The 20,839-nt window shown below is 39.9% G+C and overlaps 1 protein-coding gene across 3 annotated transcripts in view; it reads left to right on the top strand.

The window, feature by feature from the left end:
• EPB41L4A (erythrocyte membrane protein band 4.1 like 4A) overlaps window positions 1-20,839 on the top strand; it is a 217,753-nt gene that overhangs the window by 95,458 nt on the left and 101,456 nt on the right. For all 3 annotated transcript variants that reach the window (XR_012656120.1, XM_032768250.2, XM_032768247.2), the window contains exons 4-7: window positions 6,548-6,599; window positions 8,116-8,194; window positions 14,723-14,820; window positions 17,814-17,934. Coding sequence is in view for 2 of the 3 variants with exons in the window: in XM_032768250.2 (XP_032624141.1) it covers window positions 6,548-6,599; window positions 8,116-8,194; window positions 14,723-14,820; window positions 17,814-17,934 (350 nt within the window). In the remaining variant the exon portion in view is untranslated. The remainder of the gene's footprint in view (window positions 1-6,547; window positions 6,600-8,115; window positions 8,195-14,722; window positions 14,821-17,813; window positions 17,935-20,839) is intronic.

Below are 20,839 nucleotides of genomic sequence, written 5' to 3'. Positions count from 1 at the left end.
GTATGCCTCTTGTTAACACATTACTATCAGAAAGGAATATTCCGATGGGTTTTAGAGTATTCTTTAATTAACAGTGTAATGAACAAAACAGTTCAGATGAAATAAGATCCTACACACACACACACACACACACACACTTTAAAACATGCAACAAAATCATTTTTCTTAAAACTTGAAACATGCCATTTTACTGAGGTTTGAAAAGGTATGTTTAACTATTTCCTCCCATTATTTTTTATTTTTACATATATAAAAATAAACAAACAAACAAAAACACCCCCCCCACCAACTCTGTTAAAATAATATTATTTAATTTGCAAAGTCAAGCACTTGAAAATTAGGAAATGCCACCATTATGGTTACCCATGCAACCTTTAAACTGCCACCTTGTGTATCCATCCTCAATGTAAGACAGACATTGAGTGGAAAAAGTAGCATGCTGTCATCTAATTGAAGACTGTATCATAACGCAAACACACAAGAGGGCTGAACTAAGGATGCGCAGACAACAGTAAATCTGGCATTCTCTGAATTTCAAGTGTTTGATTCTTTCCAGCAATGAAGTATCATAAGTCATCAGGAGGGGACCACTGGAGCAGCATGATGATGAAAGCCATTCTTGGAGCATTTATGGGGAATCACCAGGTTTTAGAAGCTTTAGGGTAGCAGCTCAAACCCGATGAGTCATGGTACACTGAATTAACCACAACTGAGGGCAAGTCTACACTACAGTGCTACATCGGCACAGCTGCACTACGTCTGGTGAAGAAGCGCTATGCTGATGGGAGAGCACTCTTCTGTCAGCATAATTACTCCACCTCCATGAGAGGCGGAAACTATGTCAGCAACAGAGCGTCTCCCATCGGGGTGGACAGTGCTTAAATTGATGTAACTTGCATTGCTCTGGGGGATGTATTTTTCACACCGCTGAGTGACATAAGTTATGTCAACTTAAGCAGTAGTGTAGACCAGGCTTGAAAAGGAAGGCTGTGCTGGTTAAAGAACTAGCTTGTCTTAGAAGGAAGTGAAAGCAGCTTTAAAAAACAACAACTCAATATAACACAAATGGAGAAATGGGAAGTTGATAGCAATGAATATAAAATAGAAGCTAGGAATGGTAGAAAATTGACAAGGGAAGCAAAAGGACACTAGGTGAACTCTATATCCAGAAGAGTTACAGATAATATGTATTTTTAAATCTACCAGGAACGAAAGGCACACTGTCAGTGGTATTGATCCATTGCCAAATGGAAGTGGTAGAAGCATCAATAATAATGCAGAAAAGGCAGAATTGCTCAGTAAATATTGCTGTTTTGTAACTGAGGAAAAAGGCAGATGTCTTATTTATATCATATGTTGATGATGAAATGCTCTCCATTGCAACAATAACTAAGGAAGATGTTAAACAGTAGCTGTTTAAGTTAGACATTTTACAATCAGCAGGTCCAGATAACTTGCATTCAAGAGCTTTAAAAGAGGAAGGATCTTTCTGGACCTTTAATGTTAATGTTTAATAAGTCTTGTAATACTGGGGAAGTTCCTAGGATTGTCAACTATCCAGGAGTTTCCAAGAATTAAACATTAATCTTTAATTAAAGATTATGTCATGTGATGAAACCTCCAGGAATACGTCCAACCAAAACTGGCAACCCTAGAAGTTCCAGACGGCTGGAAGTTGCTAAAGTTTGCTAATACATAGTAAGGGTAAAGTGGATGATCCAGGTAATAGTAGACTTGTTAGCCTGACATCAATTCTGGGCAAAGTAAGGCTGATATGGCTCTTGATTAATCAAAATATTAAAGGAGAGTAATATAATTAGTGTCAATCAGCACTGGTTTATGGATAATAGATCTTGTCAAACTACTTAATATCCTGTTGGATTGATAGAAGTAATAGTGTCTAATAGACTTCTGTAAGACATTGAACATGGTACCACATGACATTTTGATTAAGAAACTAAAATGATACATGATTAGAAGGGCACACTTTAAATGGCTTAAAAATTGGCTAACTGATAGGTCTCAAAATATATTTGTAAATGGAGAATCCTCAGCAAGCAGATGTGTTTCTAGTGTTGCCCTGGAGGAATTGGCTCTTGGCCCTATGCCATTTAATATTTTTATCAAGGACCTGGAAGATGATATAAAATCATTGCTGATAAAGTTTGCAGATGACACAAAAATTAGGAGAATGGTAAAATGTATTAGAGAAGTGTTCTCTTCATTAGAATGGTCTGAAATGCTTGATAAACTGGGTGCAAGCTAACAATATGAATTGCATACAGCCAAATATAAAGTCATACATTTAGGAACAAAGAATGTAGGCCGTATTTACTGGATGGGGGACTCTTATCCTGGGAAGCAGTGACTCTGAAAAGTATTTTTGAGGGGCGTATCATGGTGGATTATCTGATGAATATGAGCTCCTGGAGTCATACTGTGACCAGAAGGGCTAATGCAATCCTTGGATGTTTATATCGGGGAATATTGAGTAGGAGAAGGGAGGTTTTACTACCTCTGTATTTGGCACTGGTGCCACTGCTCCTGGAATGGTGTAGCGAGTTCTGGTGTCCACACTTCAAATGTGAAACTCCAAGAGCTCAATCTATGTAGTTTATCAAAGAGAAAGTTAAAAAATGATTTGATCACAGTCTATAAATAACTACATGGAGAACAGAAATTCAGTAGTAAAGGGCTCTTCAATTCAGCAAACTAAGGTATAACTTGAGCCAATTGATGAAAGTTGAAGCTAGACAAATTTAGACTAGAACTAAGTGCAGTTTTTATCAATGAGTGTAATCAACCACTGGAACAATTTATAAAGGATTCTGCTGGAGTCTCCATCATCGGACATTTTAAAATAAGATTGGATTATGTTTCTAAAAGATGTGCTCTGGTTCAATCACAGCTATGGGACATGAAGCAGGATTTAATTCAGGAAAGCCTGAGGCTTGTGTTATGCAGCAAGTTAGACAAGATGATTGCAGTGGCCCCTTCTGGCTTTAAAAGCTCTGAATCTCTGAATTAGAACAAAAATTTGTGTGCTATAGCATTGCAGGGACCCCATGTGAGACAAAGATTACAATTTCGTAGTAATCTGAGCTGCATGACTAGAGCACCAGATGCCTTGTGGACTGGCAGGGGACAAGTCTACCAATTCCAGTTCCTTCATTGATTGACACCACAGCAAATGAAAAAATTTCAACCTAGTTAATGTTTTGTTTCAAACAGGTTTTGAGCGTTTGACCAAGATTTGACCCTACACAGAAACCTGGCATTAAACTTTAAAAAAATGCTTTTTACATTCATTTAAAGAAAGGTAGTTAAGAAATAATATGCACTGCACAGATGGAATTTACTGCACACTCTCCACATTGCTTTGCATGTGTTTAACCTGGAATAGCTTAAATATACATAATGGAGCCACATTTTAAAATCCAAGTTAAGAATCAGTAGCATATGCTCCAACCCTTCAGTGGTTCGAAAGAAGGTATCAGGGTTTGTTTTTTTAAAGCTGAGAATATTAGCAGTGCTGTATTTAGGCTTGATCTGCATTTAAAAGTTAGGTTGACATAGCTACATGGGTCCGGGACATGAAAAATCCACACCCCTGAGTGACGCAGCTATGTCAAAGGACGAATGCTTCTGTCAGCCTACCTGAGGTGGTGTTTCCACAGGTCTTTGCTAGCATAGCTACAGCACAATAGCTATGCTAATATAGTTCCTATTGTGTAGAATGACCTTAGACTTGATGGCCAGTAGGACCTTTGTAACCAACTATGAATGGGTTTTGGTGTTTGGTGACTGAATGATTTGACAGTTTGACATATTGTTTATAACTACATATGGATTCAGATGAAATCTGGATCTGAATATACCCAGACGTTATGGCTGTTCATAATTGAAAGCCCAGATCAGAATTTAAATTTTATGGTAATTATCTCTGTACCCAATACCCAGCAGCATTCAGTGGGACTCTGTCCATTTTATTTAGTTGCTTTATCTTTTTTGAAAATCTGGCCCATTGTGGTGCAAATTCCTCCATCATTTACACCCAAGTGACCCCTGCATTTTTGTTTTTTAATTTTACTGTTCCTGAGTCCAATCCTGAAAATTCTTACTCATCATAGTATTACCACTGGTGTCAGTGAGGAGACTTGGATGAGTAACTGTACTTAGGTCACGATCAGGCCCTCTCTGTGCCTCTTATTTAACTCTGACCCTATTCTCAAATCCTTACATTGATGCCCTAACTCCATGAAAGCAAAACATCTTGCAGGATGTATAGTTGTTGTGGATGTATGTGAGAGGGAGACTGAGGGGGTCACTGGGTTTGGGTCACTGGCTGCCCTGCTCCCAACAGACCAGATGGAGCCTGTCCTGGCCAAGTCCCGAAAGAGGGATGGCACAGAAAGGGGTGCGGCTACCACAGGAAGATAGGGCCCATCTCAGGGGGCCAAGCTCTTCCACCACAGGGAGCCACTGTGTGACACAGCCACCATGCTGCTGGCGCTGAACCCGCACCCAAGGGAGAGTCAGGGACAGTGGAGTAGAGAGGGGAAGTTGGGATGTCTGGGATGGGAAGGGGGTGTCGGAGTGGTCGCTCTGCCTGGGGAGCAGGGCAGAGGGGGGAGTGGCGGTGGATTCTCTGCCTGGGAAGCAGGGTGAGTCAGGGGCAACGAGGTGAGGTCAGGGTATCAGGAATAGGAAAAGGAGTCAGGGTGGGTGCTCTGCATGGGGTGCAAGGGGAGCTACTAGGGGAGGGGCCGTTGGCTCCAGGCTGGGAAGGGAGGTCCGAGCAGTTTGTATCTCACTCACCAGGGGTAGCTGCTCCTGGCTCTGACTTGATCATCCTACTTCCTATCTGCTCCCAGCCTGATCTCAGGTGCCATGGTGGCTGTTCCAGCCTCTCCAGATCCTGCTCTCACCTCTAGCCCCAGAAGCTGCAGAGCTCGAATCTCTAGTATGGCCATCACAGCACCTGCCCCAGAGGTAGAGGAAGTTGTGACTGGCACTGCTGGTGAAATGCACGGTATATGGAAGATTGCTGCAAGGCCTCATGTGTACGCGGTTTATAGAAATTGTTTAGTGAGAAGTAAAGGGCCAAAACATGTTTCTCCATTCAGTGCCTTTGAAAAAGATAGAGGTGAGGTAGCCATAAAAGTATTAAGGGGTCACATCCCCCGAAGCATCCTTGTAATTCCAGCACTGCTAGTGACCCATTCCCCTCTGGGATCACTGGCTGGGGCAGGAACTCCTCCAACTCTTGGGGTGGGAGAATAGAACAAATGAGCCAGGCCTGGGCAAGTCTCTTGTGCCTCTCTTGACTCATCACAAGGACTCAGCAGCCCATCACGCCCTCGAGGATAACAGCCTTTGCATGCTACTAATGAACATGGTTTTATAGCACAAGTGATAGCAATCTATTCTGCAATGGTGAAGGTTCCTGTTGTTGGCCCATAGCAAGGGAGTTGTTATACCAAATGTAACCAAATTTATTTATGCCCTTTTCCTTAAAAATAAAACAAACAAAAAATAATGTCACACCATCTAGGAACTCCAATAGGATGTTTGAACAAATTATCAAGTGATTTGTTTGTTTTTCTTCCCTTTCACTGTAAACTTAAGAAGGTTTCTATTTTTGGAGGGTTATTGAGGTATAGCCACTGCAAAATTTCTTATTTTGTTTAGAAAGTTTTATCATAGTGTCAGATGTGTTATCCGTATTCTCCTGAAGCTATCAGTTTTAACTGGGTAGGGTTGATATGAGCTTGTTTACATAGTTCTGTTATCTGCACCAGCTGGGGTGTAAATTTGAATGCACACCAGAGTTTTGCGCAATAATTGGCCTACGTGGATGTTGCAGGTGTGCACTAAAAGTTCCCTAGTGTTTGTTACTGTAATCCTGTTTCAAACAGTACTACATGAACATGCACGTGGGCCACTAAGTGCGACACGCTGGTGTTTATTAGAGTTTCCATCCCAGCTGGTGTGGACTAAAGCACCAGGTGGGACAAGCCCTGTGAGCAATATGAGTCAAGCTCAGGACTGCCAGCTTTAGCTGAGATTCCTAGTTAGCATCTGTAATAAAGTACAGCTGATTGAACGGACGTAGTGGCTCTTGTAAATCTGAGTGTAAAGCAGTATTTAACAGCTATTGCTGAATGTGAAAGTGACCGTGTCATTCCTCTACTATGACACCTTCCTCGGAGAAGATGTGTAGGAACACACTTGTCAAGACAATATTTTTCTCTACTCTGGGTTATAGTTTTTCATTTGCAGATTGCAATACTTCAGATTTTTATAGTAATACGTATAACCACCGCCAACAAATTGCTCAGGCTTCCGTGTTTTACCAGTATAGAAGAAAAAGTCAATTTCCTTTGGATTGGACCCCAAATTCATTGTGCCCAATAGTTAACATAATTGTTTGTAATTCACGCATACTGAATTTGGGGAAAAACAGTAATATATAAATGTATAAATTGAAGTTAACCATTAATAGCTTGCCATGGTAAATGACTAATTTCCATATCTATTCTCACAGTACTGGCTGGATCCTGCAAAGACCCTTGCAGAACATAAGGAATTAATAAACAGTATGTATTTCACTTGAACCTCATAAACAGTTACTTGAAGATGAAGAGACAGAGGACACCATACATGCAGAGTAGTGGGTCTTGATTTCTGAGGCATGACAGATTCATAGTTTCCTGAGCTGTAATATATATTACAGTTAATAGCCATGTCAAAATTACATACATTGATTGAATGTAATTTCTTTCTCTTACTTAAGGATGTTTCTGTGATTAACCTTTGCTTAGAATAAAAGAAGCACTGGTATATGGTATAGTTCTTATTTGTATAATTTAGAATTGTACTGGCTTTGATTTCTCTGCCTTGCTAAGTGACATGAATGATATCTTCCTTCTACAAGTGGAAAAAATATTGCCTCGTAGGTCCATATTCAAAAATTTGCCTAGTTTTTTTTATGAATTATGTATTGGTGTCATTCTTTAGATATCAAAGACAAATATCCCATACTTTAAAATATTATTTAATAAGGTTAATAATATTACTTTAATAGAAAATTGGAAACATATTGTAAAAATATTAATAATGAATATAGTAAAATCCCAAATAATACAGCCAGATTTTTAAAAGCATCTCCCACTGACTTATGGATGCTAGCTACTTTTGGAAATCTGGCATTTTATGTTCAGGATTTCAGATTACAATGATATTCATATTTTAAAACAAAATATTTGACGAGCAACAATTTTGTGTATCGACCACGGTCTGCATTCAGGATTTGCTTGCAACAGATAATATCATCATAACTACCTTGCACAGAATTCCCTGCAGTTTTAAATTGTCATCTGCGAGACAGGAGAGTCTTGTAGCTGCTCTAGGGAAAATACAGATATCTGAACTCTGGGCTTGGCAGAAGAAGCTGCTTTTCAATTTGTTTTGTACAAAAATTAAATACACTTATATTTCACGGGCCCTGTGAGGTCAGTGGGACTATACATGGTAGTAAACTCAATTCCTGGTGGCAGGTATTTGTAGAATTGAGCAAGACTCTGCAGGTTGTTACTACCATGTGTATCTTTAATATCACACATAGTCCTACTGAAGTCACTTGGATCAATGGGACATTGGCTGAAGTTGGTGGAAGTGTGTGCATGGGAATAAATATGATCATAACAGGAATTGTAGGATCCAGTCACTGGATTTTATTGGAGAGCTAAAACTTTTAAAAAAAGTAAATTACAAAATTCAAAAAAATTTGCTAGGTATATAAGGCATAATTATACTTTCAGTTATTAATTATCATGGGGAATGTTTCACATTGGACACGGTGTTGTACTCACAAACAAATATAAGAAACAATAACCAAAAAAACCAAAAACATCCTGTTCCAACAAAGTTTTTCTACTCTGTAAAGGGAAAAGAGTCCATTAGGAACTTCACTCTGTGGTGATATGGGAAGGGAGCGGCAGTGGGCTGTGTAAGCCCCATGGATAAATAGGCAGCTTAGTAGCTCATCTATAATAAAAGATTTTATTTTATAAATCTGCACTACAAAAGTTAATTGTTCTCTCTTTCCCTTAGCTGGGCCACCATATACTCTATATTTTGGTGTTAAATTCTATGCAGAAGATCCATGCAAACTTAAGGAAGAAATAACCAGGTATAGTATTGCGTATAGTTTAAATATTGGTGATATGCATATGATGTGCTGATCTGAAATCATAATTAATAAAATTAAGATTGTAATCACATATATGCAGGTGCACACGGTTGCTCTGTTTTGTTTTTGCTTACACACCTGTGTCTGTAAGAAAACTGAGACAAAGCTTGCATTGTTCAGTAAAAACCTGTTTGGAAGATCAGATTGAACCTGTGCTATATGATACATGGGCAGGCATCAGGGGTTTTGTATGGATTGTTGGGAATTTCTCTTTTTAAGCATGTATTGTCACATTTGGATTTATATGTGTCCTGTGATGGATATGCTTCTAGAGAGAGGTTTAGATTACCTCCCCCCAGCTGATGTATCTAAATACGGCTGTGGGGGATACCTGCTTTCCTTTTAATTGGCCATGGTTTAAATTCCAGAACTATTTTTAAATAAGTGTTTCTCCTGGTCTCTTGAAAAATATGCAAAAGATGTGGAAAAGCAAAATAATGTTTGATTCATTTAAATAATAGTTCTCCCCCAACAATATGGAAGTACACTTGCATAAGCGCACGCGCACACACACACACACAAGCTTATCTATTGTGTTTTATGTATAAAAAATCTCTGGCAGTTCATTTCAGATTCACAAAGAAATTTGATATTCAGGTGACATATTTAGGAAGATTTAGCATGCTGACTGGCAGTAATAAATACATGGAAATGTTCCTATCTTGCTATCCACATTTATGCTCAAGTGAAACATGACATGCCAAACTTTATTACAATACACACATAAATTTTCATTTCCTAACCGAAGGTGGTTTAATGGTGAAAAATAAGGAAAAATTTTTTTTCCTGTGCTACAATAAGAAATTTTTTTGGCATGTTGGCATTAGTTTTTCCTCATAGTGACAAAACCTCCCAGTTTGACAAGATTTATATTGAACTAGGAAAGACGAATACTACTATGTATCAGAGGGGTAGCCGTGTTAGTCTGGATCTGTAAAAGCAGCAAAGAGTCCTGTGGCACCTTATAGAATAACAGACGTTTTGGAGCATGAGCTTTCGTGGGTGAATACTCACTTTGTCAGATGCATCTGACGAAGTGGGTATTCACTCACAAAAGCTCATGCTTCGAACACTACTATGACTGTACAGTGAAAAAGCACGCATTAGTCTTAGTGTAATGCCCCATCTGCCCCGAAAGTTTGATATAGTTTTCCTGTACTTTTCCAGAACCACTTTCAACCCTGCTCACAGGGGAAAAAAGATGGCCCTGGGAAGAGAACTCCGACAACAGAACCTGCTGTGATTACTACTCTGGAGGCAGGTTGGATTCATATCTGTGAAATGACAGTTAAGAGATAAATTTAAAAAAAATGCATTCATTTTGCTTATAACAAGATCAGTTAATGATTTGCACTGCTTATTAGGTGCATAAATCTATGCCAAAAGCATTTTGGCACGCACAGTGCATTTTTAGTGAGTCTCTCTGTGTGTGTGCAATATGTTTGCTCACACAAAACTTGGGCTTTTTAAAACTAGGTGGGGAGGGAGCATAGGAAAATATTAAGCTTATAATTGCAATCTTCAATAAAACGTATCTAAGAATCTGCATGATCAAATGCCATCAAACTATTTAAGCCTTTATCTCTTTGGGCTCTTACCATAAACCCCGTAGGAAATAGACACATTTTCAGAAAGAATACTTATGCTAGAATCACTGCCTTCTACATAGAATGGATTAAAGCAATCTTCTTTTATTATTGTGATCATTTTAGGTATGTGATTCCAGTGTTTTACCACTATTATCTGTATTTATTTGTGGAATATGGGTCACTGACTTTTCTTTTTTTTATGTAAATTTATACGGAGCCTACTGTTATCTGATGTTAATACTTCTGTCACATTATATAATTTCTATTTTTGAATAGTAAAAACCTATCACTTTTTTAATCTCTTTACACCAGAAATTGATATGTTCTGTAGGCAAAAATAAATGCTGACTTGTTATCAATATCTCCTGGGTGTGTTTGCTCAAGCAATGTTTAGACACTATTATCGATGCAATTTGGCAGAGCATATGGCAAGCACTCGAGGTACAAGTTTGGACTACACGCCTGATCCTAAAAGGAGCTAAGTATCGCCATCATTCACTGACTTCAATAGGAGTTAGGAGCATCATCACCTCACAGGAGGCAGAACTGATGCTTCTGACTGCAAATTGTGGAGTTTTGGTTTTATTTTGTTTTTTTTTTAAAAGCTATTTCTTCCTCAAATCCACAGTGAAAATACACACATAAGGACAGTTAAGTAAGGCCCCCAGTTTTGCATTTTGTGCTCAAATCAGCATTTGTGTGCCTGAAATGATGGTTTAGATGTGTATATATACTGATTTGACAGCCTTTGATTTGAATGTTTATGCCAATTTTGTATTAGTTTATTATCTAAATAATTATTCCAAATGTATTATTTTCCCAACCACATTAGCTTTACATCTTAGCAAAAGAATTGGTATTTATTTCCCACCTACTTTAGAGTATTTAGTTCTAAATTCCCTTTCATGCAGAATTTGATTTCTAATTTTAAATAACTTTTCTCTGATAATTTGTCCCATATACTGTCGGTTCTATTCCCACAGTCTATCACCTTTGCAAATACTGTCCCTGCATTAAATGGTGTCATATGCTTCTGACAATAACATGCAGTGTTAAATTGTATGTATTTTGTACAGTATATAGAGCCAAGTAGTTAACATTTTAAAGTGACAGATGGAGGCAAATCAATGGAGCCAACATGTACCTAAAAATGGGGGGTAATTAGAATATTTTTAAAAGCGGGTTAAGTTGTTTTTGTCTTACTTTAGATTACGCTGACTGTGAGGATAGATGTGTATGAAGAAAATGTGAGGTGGTTAAAATGACACTTTTCAGAACTCAGAGGAAACCCTGAATCCCTGCGCTTCTGTAATTACTAGGGAAATACCACAGAACTGGTGGAAAATATCCATATCCAGACGAGCTGTAGACAATGGCTGTGTGGCAGGCTACACATAGTAAGGCCATACTCAGTCTTGTACAACTGCTGAAAATGCTGAAGTGAACTTCATTTCTAATCTGTCAGCCAAGAGAGATGTTGTGAGTTCCACAACACCCTTAAATTTCTTCTGTCATCATAATTCATTCAGAGAAGAGTCTGCCTGCTAGTTAGAATTCTAAGGAGTAATAACGAGCGTGCACACTGTGTTTCCTGATACCATTGTAGTGTGCCTTCTCACTACATAAGGCATTTGGCCCTGGGAAGAAGAGGGGCATAGATAGTGCTGCATTTTTCCTCTCCAATAAGAAATAGGGTGCCAATGGCACAGTTGTATATCCTGGAATGCCAATGGTGTCTATGGAGACCATCAGCAAAATTTGGGCTGGAAGGATCCCAGATTAAATAGCACTGAAAGGTCCTTGTACACTGACAATTTTTATTTAATCTTAACAAAGTAATGCGGAGATTATTTGCCACATAATCTGCAGTCTGGATTACCCGAAGACAAAAATATTTCAATAATTTACTATGAACACATAGAAAGTAACAAGTATTTACAAGAGTAATGATGATAATTCAGTAATAAATACAAAATAAACTTAATAATAATAATGTTTAATGCAGTTATTTCGCTCTGTAAAATAAATGAGTTCCTGAGTAAGGGAAGTTCAGTATGTAAGTATGACCAATTTGTGCCTGTATCACAAAAAGATCTTTTAAAAACTGTTGTAAGAAATCACTGATATTCTTTCAGTATGGTGTGATACGTATGTTGTATATCCATTTGGTATAAACAGCATTTAAAAATATTTCCTTTAAATGTACTAGAGTATCTGAAAAACTGAACTAGATAACTTGTTTTCTTACCTACTATTACGCTGATTCTCTCTTTTGTTCATATTGTTTCATCAGGAATTCAGTGTTCATGTGCTAAAGAGGGGGTATCAAATACTCTCATTTAATTTATACCAGCCTGTGTGAGCAGTTTACCATACATGTTTTTGATGTGTGCAGTTGTGATTAAGGAAGTTGAATGCAATACATTTTGTGAATATGGGGCAATATCAGAGCTTAAAGGGACACAGCTTAATATGTTGTCAGTTAAAAAATATTTTTAAAAATCGCTACAATTACTACCCCTGCCCCTGACTCCTTTTAAGGCTATGGCTACACTGGAGAGTTGCAGCGCTGGTGGTGTGTTTACAGCGCTGCAAGTTACTCACCGTCCACACTTGCAAGGCACATACAGCGCTGCATCTCCCTGGCTGCAGCGCTGGCTGTACTCCTGCTCTGCCTGGAGTATAACGATTGCAGCGCTGGTGATGCAGAGCTGCTCCGCCAGTGTGGCCACCAAAAGTGCTGTAATTGGCCTCCAGAGTATTCGGAGGTATCCCAGAATGCCTGTTCAACCACTCCCAACAGCACTGCAAATGCTGCAGATGTGGCCGCACTGCAGCGCTTTCCCTACACAGCTGTACGAAGACAGCTGTAACTCCCAGCGCTGTACAGCTGTAAGTGTAGCCGTGGCTTTACCATGAGCCCTGGGTAAGGGGAAGTGCATTGTGCTGCCCCGGGGCAGATTTGGAAGCAGATTGAGGCCATGGCTACACTTTTACAGCTGTACAGCACTGGGAGTTACAGCTGTCTTCGTACAGCTGTGTAGGGAAAACGCTGCAGTGTGGCCACACTGACAGCTACCAGCGCTGCAGTGTGGCCACATTTGCAGCGCTGTTGGGAGTGGTGCATTATGGGCAGCTATCCCACATTCAAGTGGCTGCAACATGCTTTTCAAAAGAGAGGGGTGGGGTGGAGCGTGAGAGGGAGCGTGGGGGAGAAAGAGAGAGTGGATTTTTGGAGGTGACACTGTGTCAGCTCCCTGCCTTGCAAGTTCTAAGCACTGGAAGATACACAGCACCAACCTTCAATCATTATAAAAGTTTCGACCCCTTCCCCCACCCCTCTCTTATTCACTAAATGCAAATAGCCTTCAGACTAGATAAGCAGCTGCTCCAAAACGGACTTCCTCCTCCCCCCGCCATGTTGCTTCTCTCAAGCAAACACTATCAAGCTGTGAACATTCCAAAGGAATTCCCCTGTCTGCCTCTGCTCGAGCAAACGAGCTGTGTTTGTTTTTTAGATAAGCAGCTCCGGGAGCCCTGAGTTCACAACTAAACAGCAGAGTGGCTGAACAGGCATTCTGGGATACCTCCGAATACCTCAGAGACCAATTACAGCGCTTTTGGTGGCCACACTTGCGGAGCAGCGCTGTGTCAGCCAGGGAGATGCAGCGCTGTGTGTGCCTTGCAAGTGTGGACGATGAGTAAGTTGCAGCGCTGTAAACCCACCACCAGCAGTGCAACTCTCCAGTGTAGCCAAGGCCTGAGAGTCACAATCGACTCTCCTGGTTTCCTACAGCTCTGAGGGGAAGTACTCTGCACTAACAAAGTTACGTAGTCCAACTGGCTGGTGCACTGGGAGGCTGAGCCAGGGCCCCACCTCTTCCTTCCCACTTGCAAGTGGAGGAATGGAATATAGTGGCCCAGTGGTGTCTATTTTTCCTCCCACACTTGCTGGCGGTGGTACGTATAGCCCTGTCAATGCCTTTTGGGGTAGTCTCTTGAGGGGTCTGAGCTTCTCCTGACTGACTCTCCTTTATTTGCTCTCAGTCAGGTAAGTTCTTGGATTCTGACCTTCAGTTAAGCCTGTCAGACCTTCACTTTTTGGGCTTGCTGTCTCTTTCAGTTTCCTGGCTTGTTTCTTGGAGGCAGCCTAGTGCAAAGCTGTCATCACCTTGCTATTCAAGGCCTTAGTGCCTCCCTTTCATTCTCTACACTCCTCCCTTTACAGCAGGCTCTGTTTCCTCAGTTGGTTGCAGCTGTGGATGCCTGCCTCCATGACTGGCAAATTCCTGGGGTTGTGATCAAGCTTCTTGCTTGTAAATGGGAGAGACTTTCCTCCCCTCTCTGTCTGTGTTCAGTATGGGGTCTGGAGACCCTGTTACAAGCCCACACAAGCGAGTGAGCAAGTGCCTTATGTCCTGTGTCTCTCTTGCCCTGTTCCGCTAACCAGGTCAAAATTTGTCCCTTGTGTTGGTTTACAATCATATTTTCCTGTTTGATTTTTAAAAAATGTTTTCTCTTTTCCTGTTGCTATCTGAAAATCCCACACAAACTAGGGGAACCATCTCTTTGTAGGGTAATGGACTATCACAATTTGTGCTGTCAAATGCACAAAGGAAACAAATTGGAAAACTAGAGGATTTTTTTCCTCCTCCAGTCTTTCAGTGATGATAATTGTGATGTTACTTGAACATTAATAGTAAAAAAAAATGTTGCAGAAGATCCAAACATGATTTTTGAGTTGACCATGTCACTTTAAGCTGAGCTACAGACCTTCCCCCCCACCCCCCCAAATAAACCTGAAGGCAGTAAAATGTTACTGAATACACCAGAATCCTTAATATTGAACTAACAACTTCATTTTCTCTCTCTCTTTTAGGTATCAATTTTTTTTGCAGGTGAAGCAAGATGTTTTGCAAGGTCGTATGCCCTGTCCCATCAACATTGCAGCTCAGCTGGGAGCATATGCAATTCAGTGTGAGTTCTTCTGACCAACTGATAACTTTTTTGTTTGTTAATGTTATGATTTATTCCAAATATTGCCACCAAATGGAGACTTTAATCTAAATCTTTGTATGTTAGTTTACAAAAAAATTAAATTACAGAGACTAACAGGAGAATTATAAATAGGGGACACTTCAATACAGTTTCTATAGAACCAGTTTTAAATGAAGATACTATGAATTTTAAATGAAGATACTATGGGCTCTTTTCTGAAGTATCTGACAGTTATTGATGGTTGAGTTACTGAGACTGTCCACAGAAAGAAATTTTTATCAGTGCTTGATAACATTACAAGTCAGTGTATGTCTACAGCCCAGTATTATTTACATCATATTTTCTATTTCATCAATGTGTAGATCTGAAGGGCCGGCAGCAGCCTCCAGCCAAATCTGTTGATCATCCAAAATGATGCAGTCCTACAAAAACCACATTATGTCAATACTAATACTTGAAGATAATGAAGGGGAGGGATGTGTTTTGACTTGAAGCTTGAAGTTGTAATTCTACAGTTCACTTACTGGCATGCACTTGCGAAGCAGATTTCATGAGTGCTGATATATCCCATGGATTTGATAGAGCAAACGTGAGCTACTTCACGTTAATGGAAAGTTAGTAAGAAGTAAGATTTTGCTCATCTTTGGGCTAAAATCAGATATCCAAAATTTGGCAGTCAGGGATATCATGTGGGTTGGGCTAAAATCAGATATCCAAAATTTGGCAGTCAGGGATATCATGTGGATTTATGATATTTTCTTGGGAACTATGCATGGAAAACTCATAATTTACAGTTTTCATCTGTGGCAGATAGTAAGTGAAGATTATCATTAATCCAAGTATAATTCAGTAGCAGCTACCTAATACAAGCTGAAAATATTCTTCCTTTAATTTCTGTTTTAGAACAACATGTTTGAGAGATCACAACAGAGAAGTAACTTATTGAATGTAAAAGGAGATTAGAGACTTTCATGGCATATGACATGTCTCTCAGGAAAGTTAAAGCATGTCACATTCTGAGGGGTTTTTTTCACTGAGATTTCCCCAACTATGGAAGGTGATATGACCCAACCCAGAAGGCTGTTTGTGATAGGCCATTCACTTCAATGACAGTTGTACCTTGACTGTGAAATATTGCAATATATATTGGTCAGTATATTGTTTTGCAGCGACTGCATCAGCTTCAAACAGATTAAAAGAAATAGGGACAAGTATATACTCTATTTCCCGGTCATAGGCATAGTGGCTAAACTGTGGGAATCTGCAGCTCTAGTCAAGGATTGTTTATAGGATACTAATCTCAGTGACCAATATTTCTTTCTTTTAAATGCCACAAGGAAACAGCTAGAAAAGTCCATTTTGGATAAGAGAGCTAGAACAGGTACACAATAGTTACAAAGGGCTAAATTCAGCCCTGGCAGAAACTGGCGTATCTTCCATTGACTTCATAAGAAGTTATACCTTCTTACATCAGGGCTGAATTTGACAACAAATATGCAAATAGAGACCATCATATATTCCATATGTTTGTGTGAAAGATTGAATTTATAAGACAGAAGCACCTGCACAGGAATCCCATCCATAGGCTTGGCATAATGTAGAGTGCCGTATGCATTCTACATTTGGCAAGCCTTACAGCACACAGAGATACACCGACTCTGTTGTGCAATATTAAAGTGCACAGTGAAGCCCAAAGTCATTATTCCTGCTGTTGATTCTGTTTCAAGCATGAGGGCCACTGTTTTATTGTTGGGATTTTTGGGGGGCGGGGTTGGGGTTGGAGCGGTGGAGAGGGGAATTCCTGTGTCTCTGCTGATCAGATCAGTCTCTTGTTTTGGAGGCAAGACTAATATGTTAAAAAAAAAAAAAAAACAAAAAAACAACCCATAACAAAAACAAGCTGACGTTTTATGGGATTTTTTTCATTATGATTTATGGCACTGACCTTATGGCGTGTGAAGAGGCATAGCACTGTCCATGGCTTCAGTGGGATTTGGATGGGAACCTCCAGTAAGGCTGGGCTTCTGAGGAGCCCTTGCCTCCTTGAAGGCCTAATGATACTGCCTTTACTCATGTTAAGTAGCACTTACGCAAATTATCCCATTAACTTCACCGGGATTACTCATATAAATGTTATCCAATGTAGATTAGAATTGTAGAATTGAGCCCTGATTAAGATATACATTTAGTATACAGCTGTTTGCAAGGATATAAAATATGATTGTGTCACTTTTGCCTGTATATGCACATTCCAGGGCACTGCAAAAACAATTATTTTAAAATGCATAATAATTGATTAAATTTTAAAACAAAGTCCCCATATTTCTTTTAAATACATTATTTTGATTTTTAAAGTGAATTTAGTGTTCAAGAAATGTACTGAAATTAACTGGAGACTGAAGTCTTTTGTTTACCTATAGGTACTTCAGCTTTCTTCTCAAAGGACTACCTCTAAGCTTGACAGGATAGTTATATCTCCATTCTAATTCAGTCCTTGACTTCTCTAGAACTCCCAACCAGGATGCCCATTTGAATGTTCGTTTTTATTATATGGGCACAAATCTTCTAAGAACTGGACTCAGAACATCAGTTCATTTCACATGCACCACAGAGTAGCATATTGTAGCAATTATTTCTGACCTAAACTAAATTAACTCCAGTTCTGCAGAGGTGACAAACTACATACCATATTTCCTAGCCCTTGAACCTTCCATTCCTCTGAAAAACATGTTACTAATGAAATTGCTCCTCCAATCTTGCATGGATTGGTCTACACTGCTTTGTTAATAAACTAATATAAAGGCAAAACATTGCCATGCATTTTTTCTCTCCAATAAGAAAACAGTTTCATTTTACCTACTGAGTGATGGGAAAAGGTGAAGTGACATATGCAGATTGGTTAGATAATACATCTTTTGAATAATGGGAAAATGTTTGAAACTTGTGACAATTTTTTTTCTTGTGCACCATAGCTGAGCTGGGAGACTATGACCCATATAAGCACACTGCAGGTTATGTGTCAGAATACCGGTTTGTTCCAGACCAGAAGGAAGAACTGGAAGATGCAATAGAACGGATACACAAAACTCTGATGTAAGAATTCAGTTTTGGTACTATGCCTGGGAAATCATATGCTGCAGGTGCTAAGTAGAAGGGAAGAAGGAACTGATATATTGTCACGTTATCTTTATCATGCCAGAATGAAGGTCTGCAGAATCTGCCAGTGACATGAAACATCCTTTTATGTTCGTCAGAAATCTAAAATAGAGATAATACAGGGGGAGTGGCTATATTGAGAACTTATTAGAAATATAACTAGAATAGATATGGTACTTTAGGTACCTTTAGTTAAAACATTTCTAAAAATACATATAAATGTCCAGATTATCCACTCTGAATTTTGCAGTGGAGGGGAATGAAAATAGTATCTTATGGTTAAGGCACTGGACTGGGATCCAAGAAATTTGGATTTAGTTCTCACCTTTACCATAGACTTCTTGTGTAATTTTGGGTTAGTCACTTAATCTCTCTGTGCCTCAGTTCCCCATCGTCTCTCAATATGTGTACATACAGCACTTACTGCTATGGGCCCACTTTTCCTTGCCAAATTGTTAGCTGCTGTAATGGAGCCTCGCATATAATAATCTTCATGGAACATGGAGGAAGGTTGCAGTAGGGAAGAGTTTGGAGAAGGCACAGGAACTTAGTCTGTGTACACAAGAGTTGAATGCTAAGTAGTTCTCTTAATAAAGTTCTCTCTCTTACATTTATAAGCATGCTGTCTTCTCATATTATTACCTAATTACACAGAACATGAAACAATGCTTATCTCCCCAATAAGAACTGATCAGCAAGGTGCTTTTATGACTGTTGCACTATATCTCCTTCTTCTTAATTTTGTTTGAGGTATTAAAGGGTTAGCTGAAAAGACTAACATTCTTCTATGTAGGTGTAGATGTCCTGATGCTTTTGCTACATTAAAAATACATATTTTAATAAATGCCAGGTAGGGCCTTGCAGCTAGTAGTTTCTGCAGATTGACATTATCAATGTCTTGCTTAATGAAAGGAGATGTTAACTTCCCTCAAATATATAGAGGCATGCCCCTCCCTGAATATTCATCCCTTGCCATTGGGGTGCTTGCCAGTCAGCACCTTGACTTGAACCTTCCCCTTTTAGGGGAAGGTATCTATTATTATTTACTTCTATCTATGCATGTAGCCCTCATCACCTTATTGTCTGAGTGCCTCATAATCACTAATATATCACTAGTATAGTCTCTTTATAACTTCTCAGTGCAGCAGGGAAGTACCATTATTCCCGTTTTAAAGAGGGGAAACCAAGGCACAGAGAAAGTGACTTGCCCAGTGTCACACAGGAAATCTATGTCGGAACCAGAAATGGATTCCAGGTCTCCTGAGTCCCTGGTCAGTGCTTAACTGAGGACATTATTTCCTCCCTGTTTGTGTTGCAGTAGTGCCTGTTATTCCCAGTCATTGTGCTCGACCCATTGTGCTAGGCTGTGTGCAAAGTAAAAAACAGTCCTTGCCTTTAGATTACTTAGTCCTAAAGACAAAACACACAGGGATGTGTGAAACAAATGGGGGTAAATGAGTGCTGATGGAGGACTGTTGTGTTAATAAGAGAATGTTTTTACATATATTTTGCACAATGTGGAGGTTTAATAAACCAATCCATAGTTGTAATATTAGCTTGTGCCTGCGTACCCGTTATTAACCTGCATGGGTTTGTAGCATCAGGGCAAAGGGTAAGACTAAAGGAAGGATCTGAAGGTGGATTAGAGGAGAGATCATGCTTGATCATATAGATTTTTTTAAAAAAGAAATTACATGATTTTGTGTGGAGATGGAGGGTCAGGTCTAAGGAGGGAATCAAAGTAGTAAAATGTTGGCTGTTTTTGTGGATGTGGAATTCAGTGAGGGAGAAATAGAGCTGTTTGTTTAAGAAAGTGGTAGAAAAAAAGAAAAAGAATGAGTTTGCAATTAACACAATCAATATGGTTGCTGTGGGACTGCCAGTACAGACATTCAGCAGTGCAGGAACAAGAGCAGAGGAAACAGATGTTGGAGGTAAGCCAAGGGTAAGCGTGGGAAAGGTTAGACATCGTGTTGGGAGAGAAGGACAAAGGAGTCAAGAATGGAGGAGAGAGTGGAATGGAAGGAATCAGTGGAGGAGAGATAAGGGAGGGGCTTAAGGGTGGAAAAGAAGTCATAGCTATAGATGTATTGGAAATCATGGAAAGATTGAGAAGCAAGGGGAGGAGGCTGAGAGCAGGTTGGTAGTGCTGAAGACAAGAAGGTAGTGATCAGAGAGGGAATGTAAGTGATCATGGAGAGAACAGTGCTTAGTAAAAACATGTTCTTTATCGAGTGATGGTTCCTATGTGTATTCCAAACGTCAGTACGCATGCATGCCGTGCACTGGAGCCAGGCATTTTCAATACAAGTATCCAATGACCTGCATGTGCGTCACATGTTGCCTCATGGTCCAGCCTAGGTTATAAGAGGTCATGCAGGGCGATGCTCCTTCCGTTTCCTCTTACTGCTGCATGGTCAGGGTCAGAATCCTCTCTACACACTCGTAGTTCGCCTACAGAGCACTTGTCGGAGGACTGTGCCCTCCATCCCAGGGTTCAAGGACTGAGTGTCATGCCTTCACTCAGTCTCAGTGAGCAACGTGTACTGCTTGGACTGCTTGGGAAGGTGCATCTCCTTGCGGGCTGTGAAATCTGTCCACAGACCTGTGAGGCTCATCTCCTGCAACTCCAGAAGTTCCTTAGGCAGGAGGCTCTCCGGCCATATGTGGAGTCCAATCTGGGTCTGGAGGAACTGATGGTGCCTCGCCCTTCACCAGTGATGAGTGCCGCACCTACCACTCTCGCTCTGATCCAACAGTACCACTGGTGCAGGACACTGCCAAGCGAGAGGGTCATAAGTACTTGTATGGCCCTCACAGCAAGTCCCTGTCATGGACTGCA

The sequence above is a fragment of the Chelonoidis abingdonii genome, chromosome 6, assembly GCF_003597395.2.
Source record: "Chelonoidis abingdonii isolate Lonesome George chromosome 6, CheloAbing_2.0, whole genome shotgun sequence".
Lineage (NCBI taxonomy): Eukaryota > Metazoa > Chordata > Testudines > Testudinidae > Chelonoidis > Chelonoidis abingdonii.
Note: the sequence above shows the minus strand (reverse complement) of the source record. Positions and strands in the feature narration are given on the sequence as shown.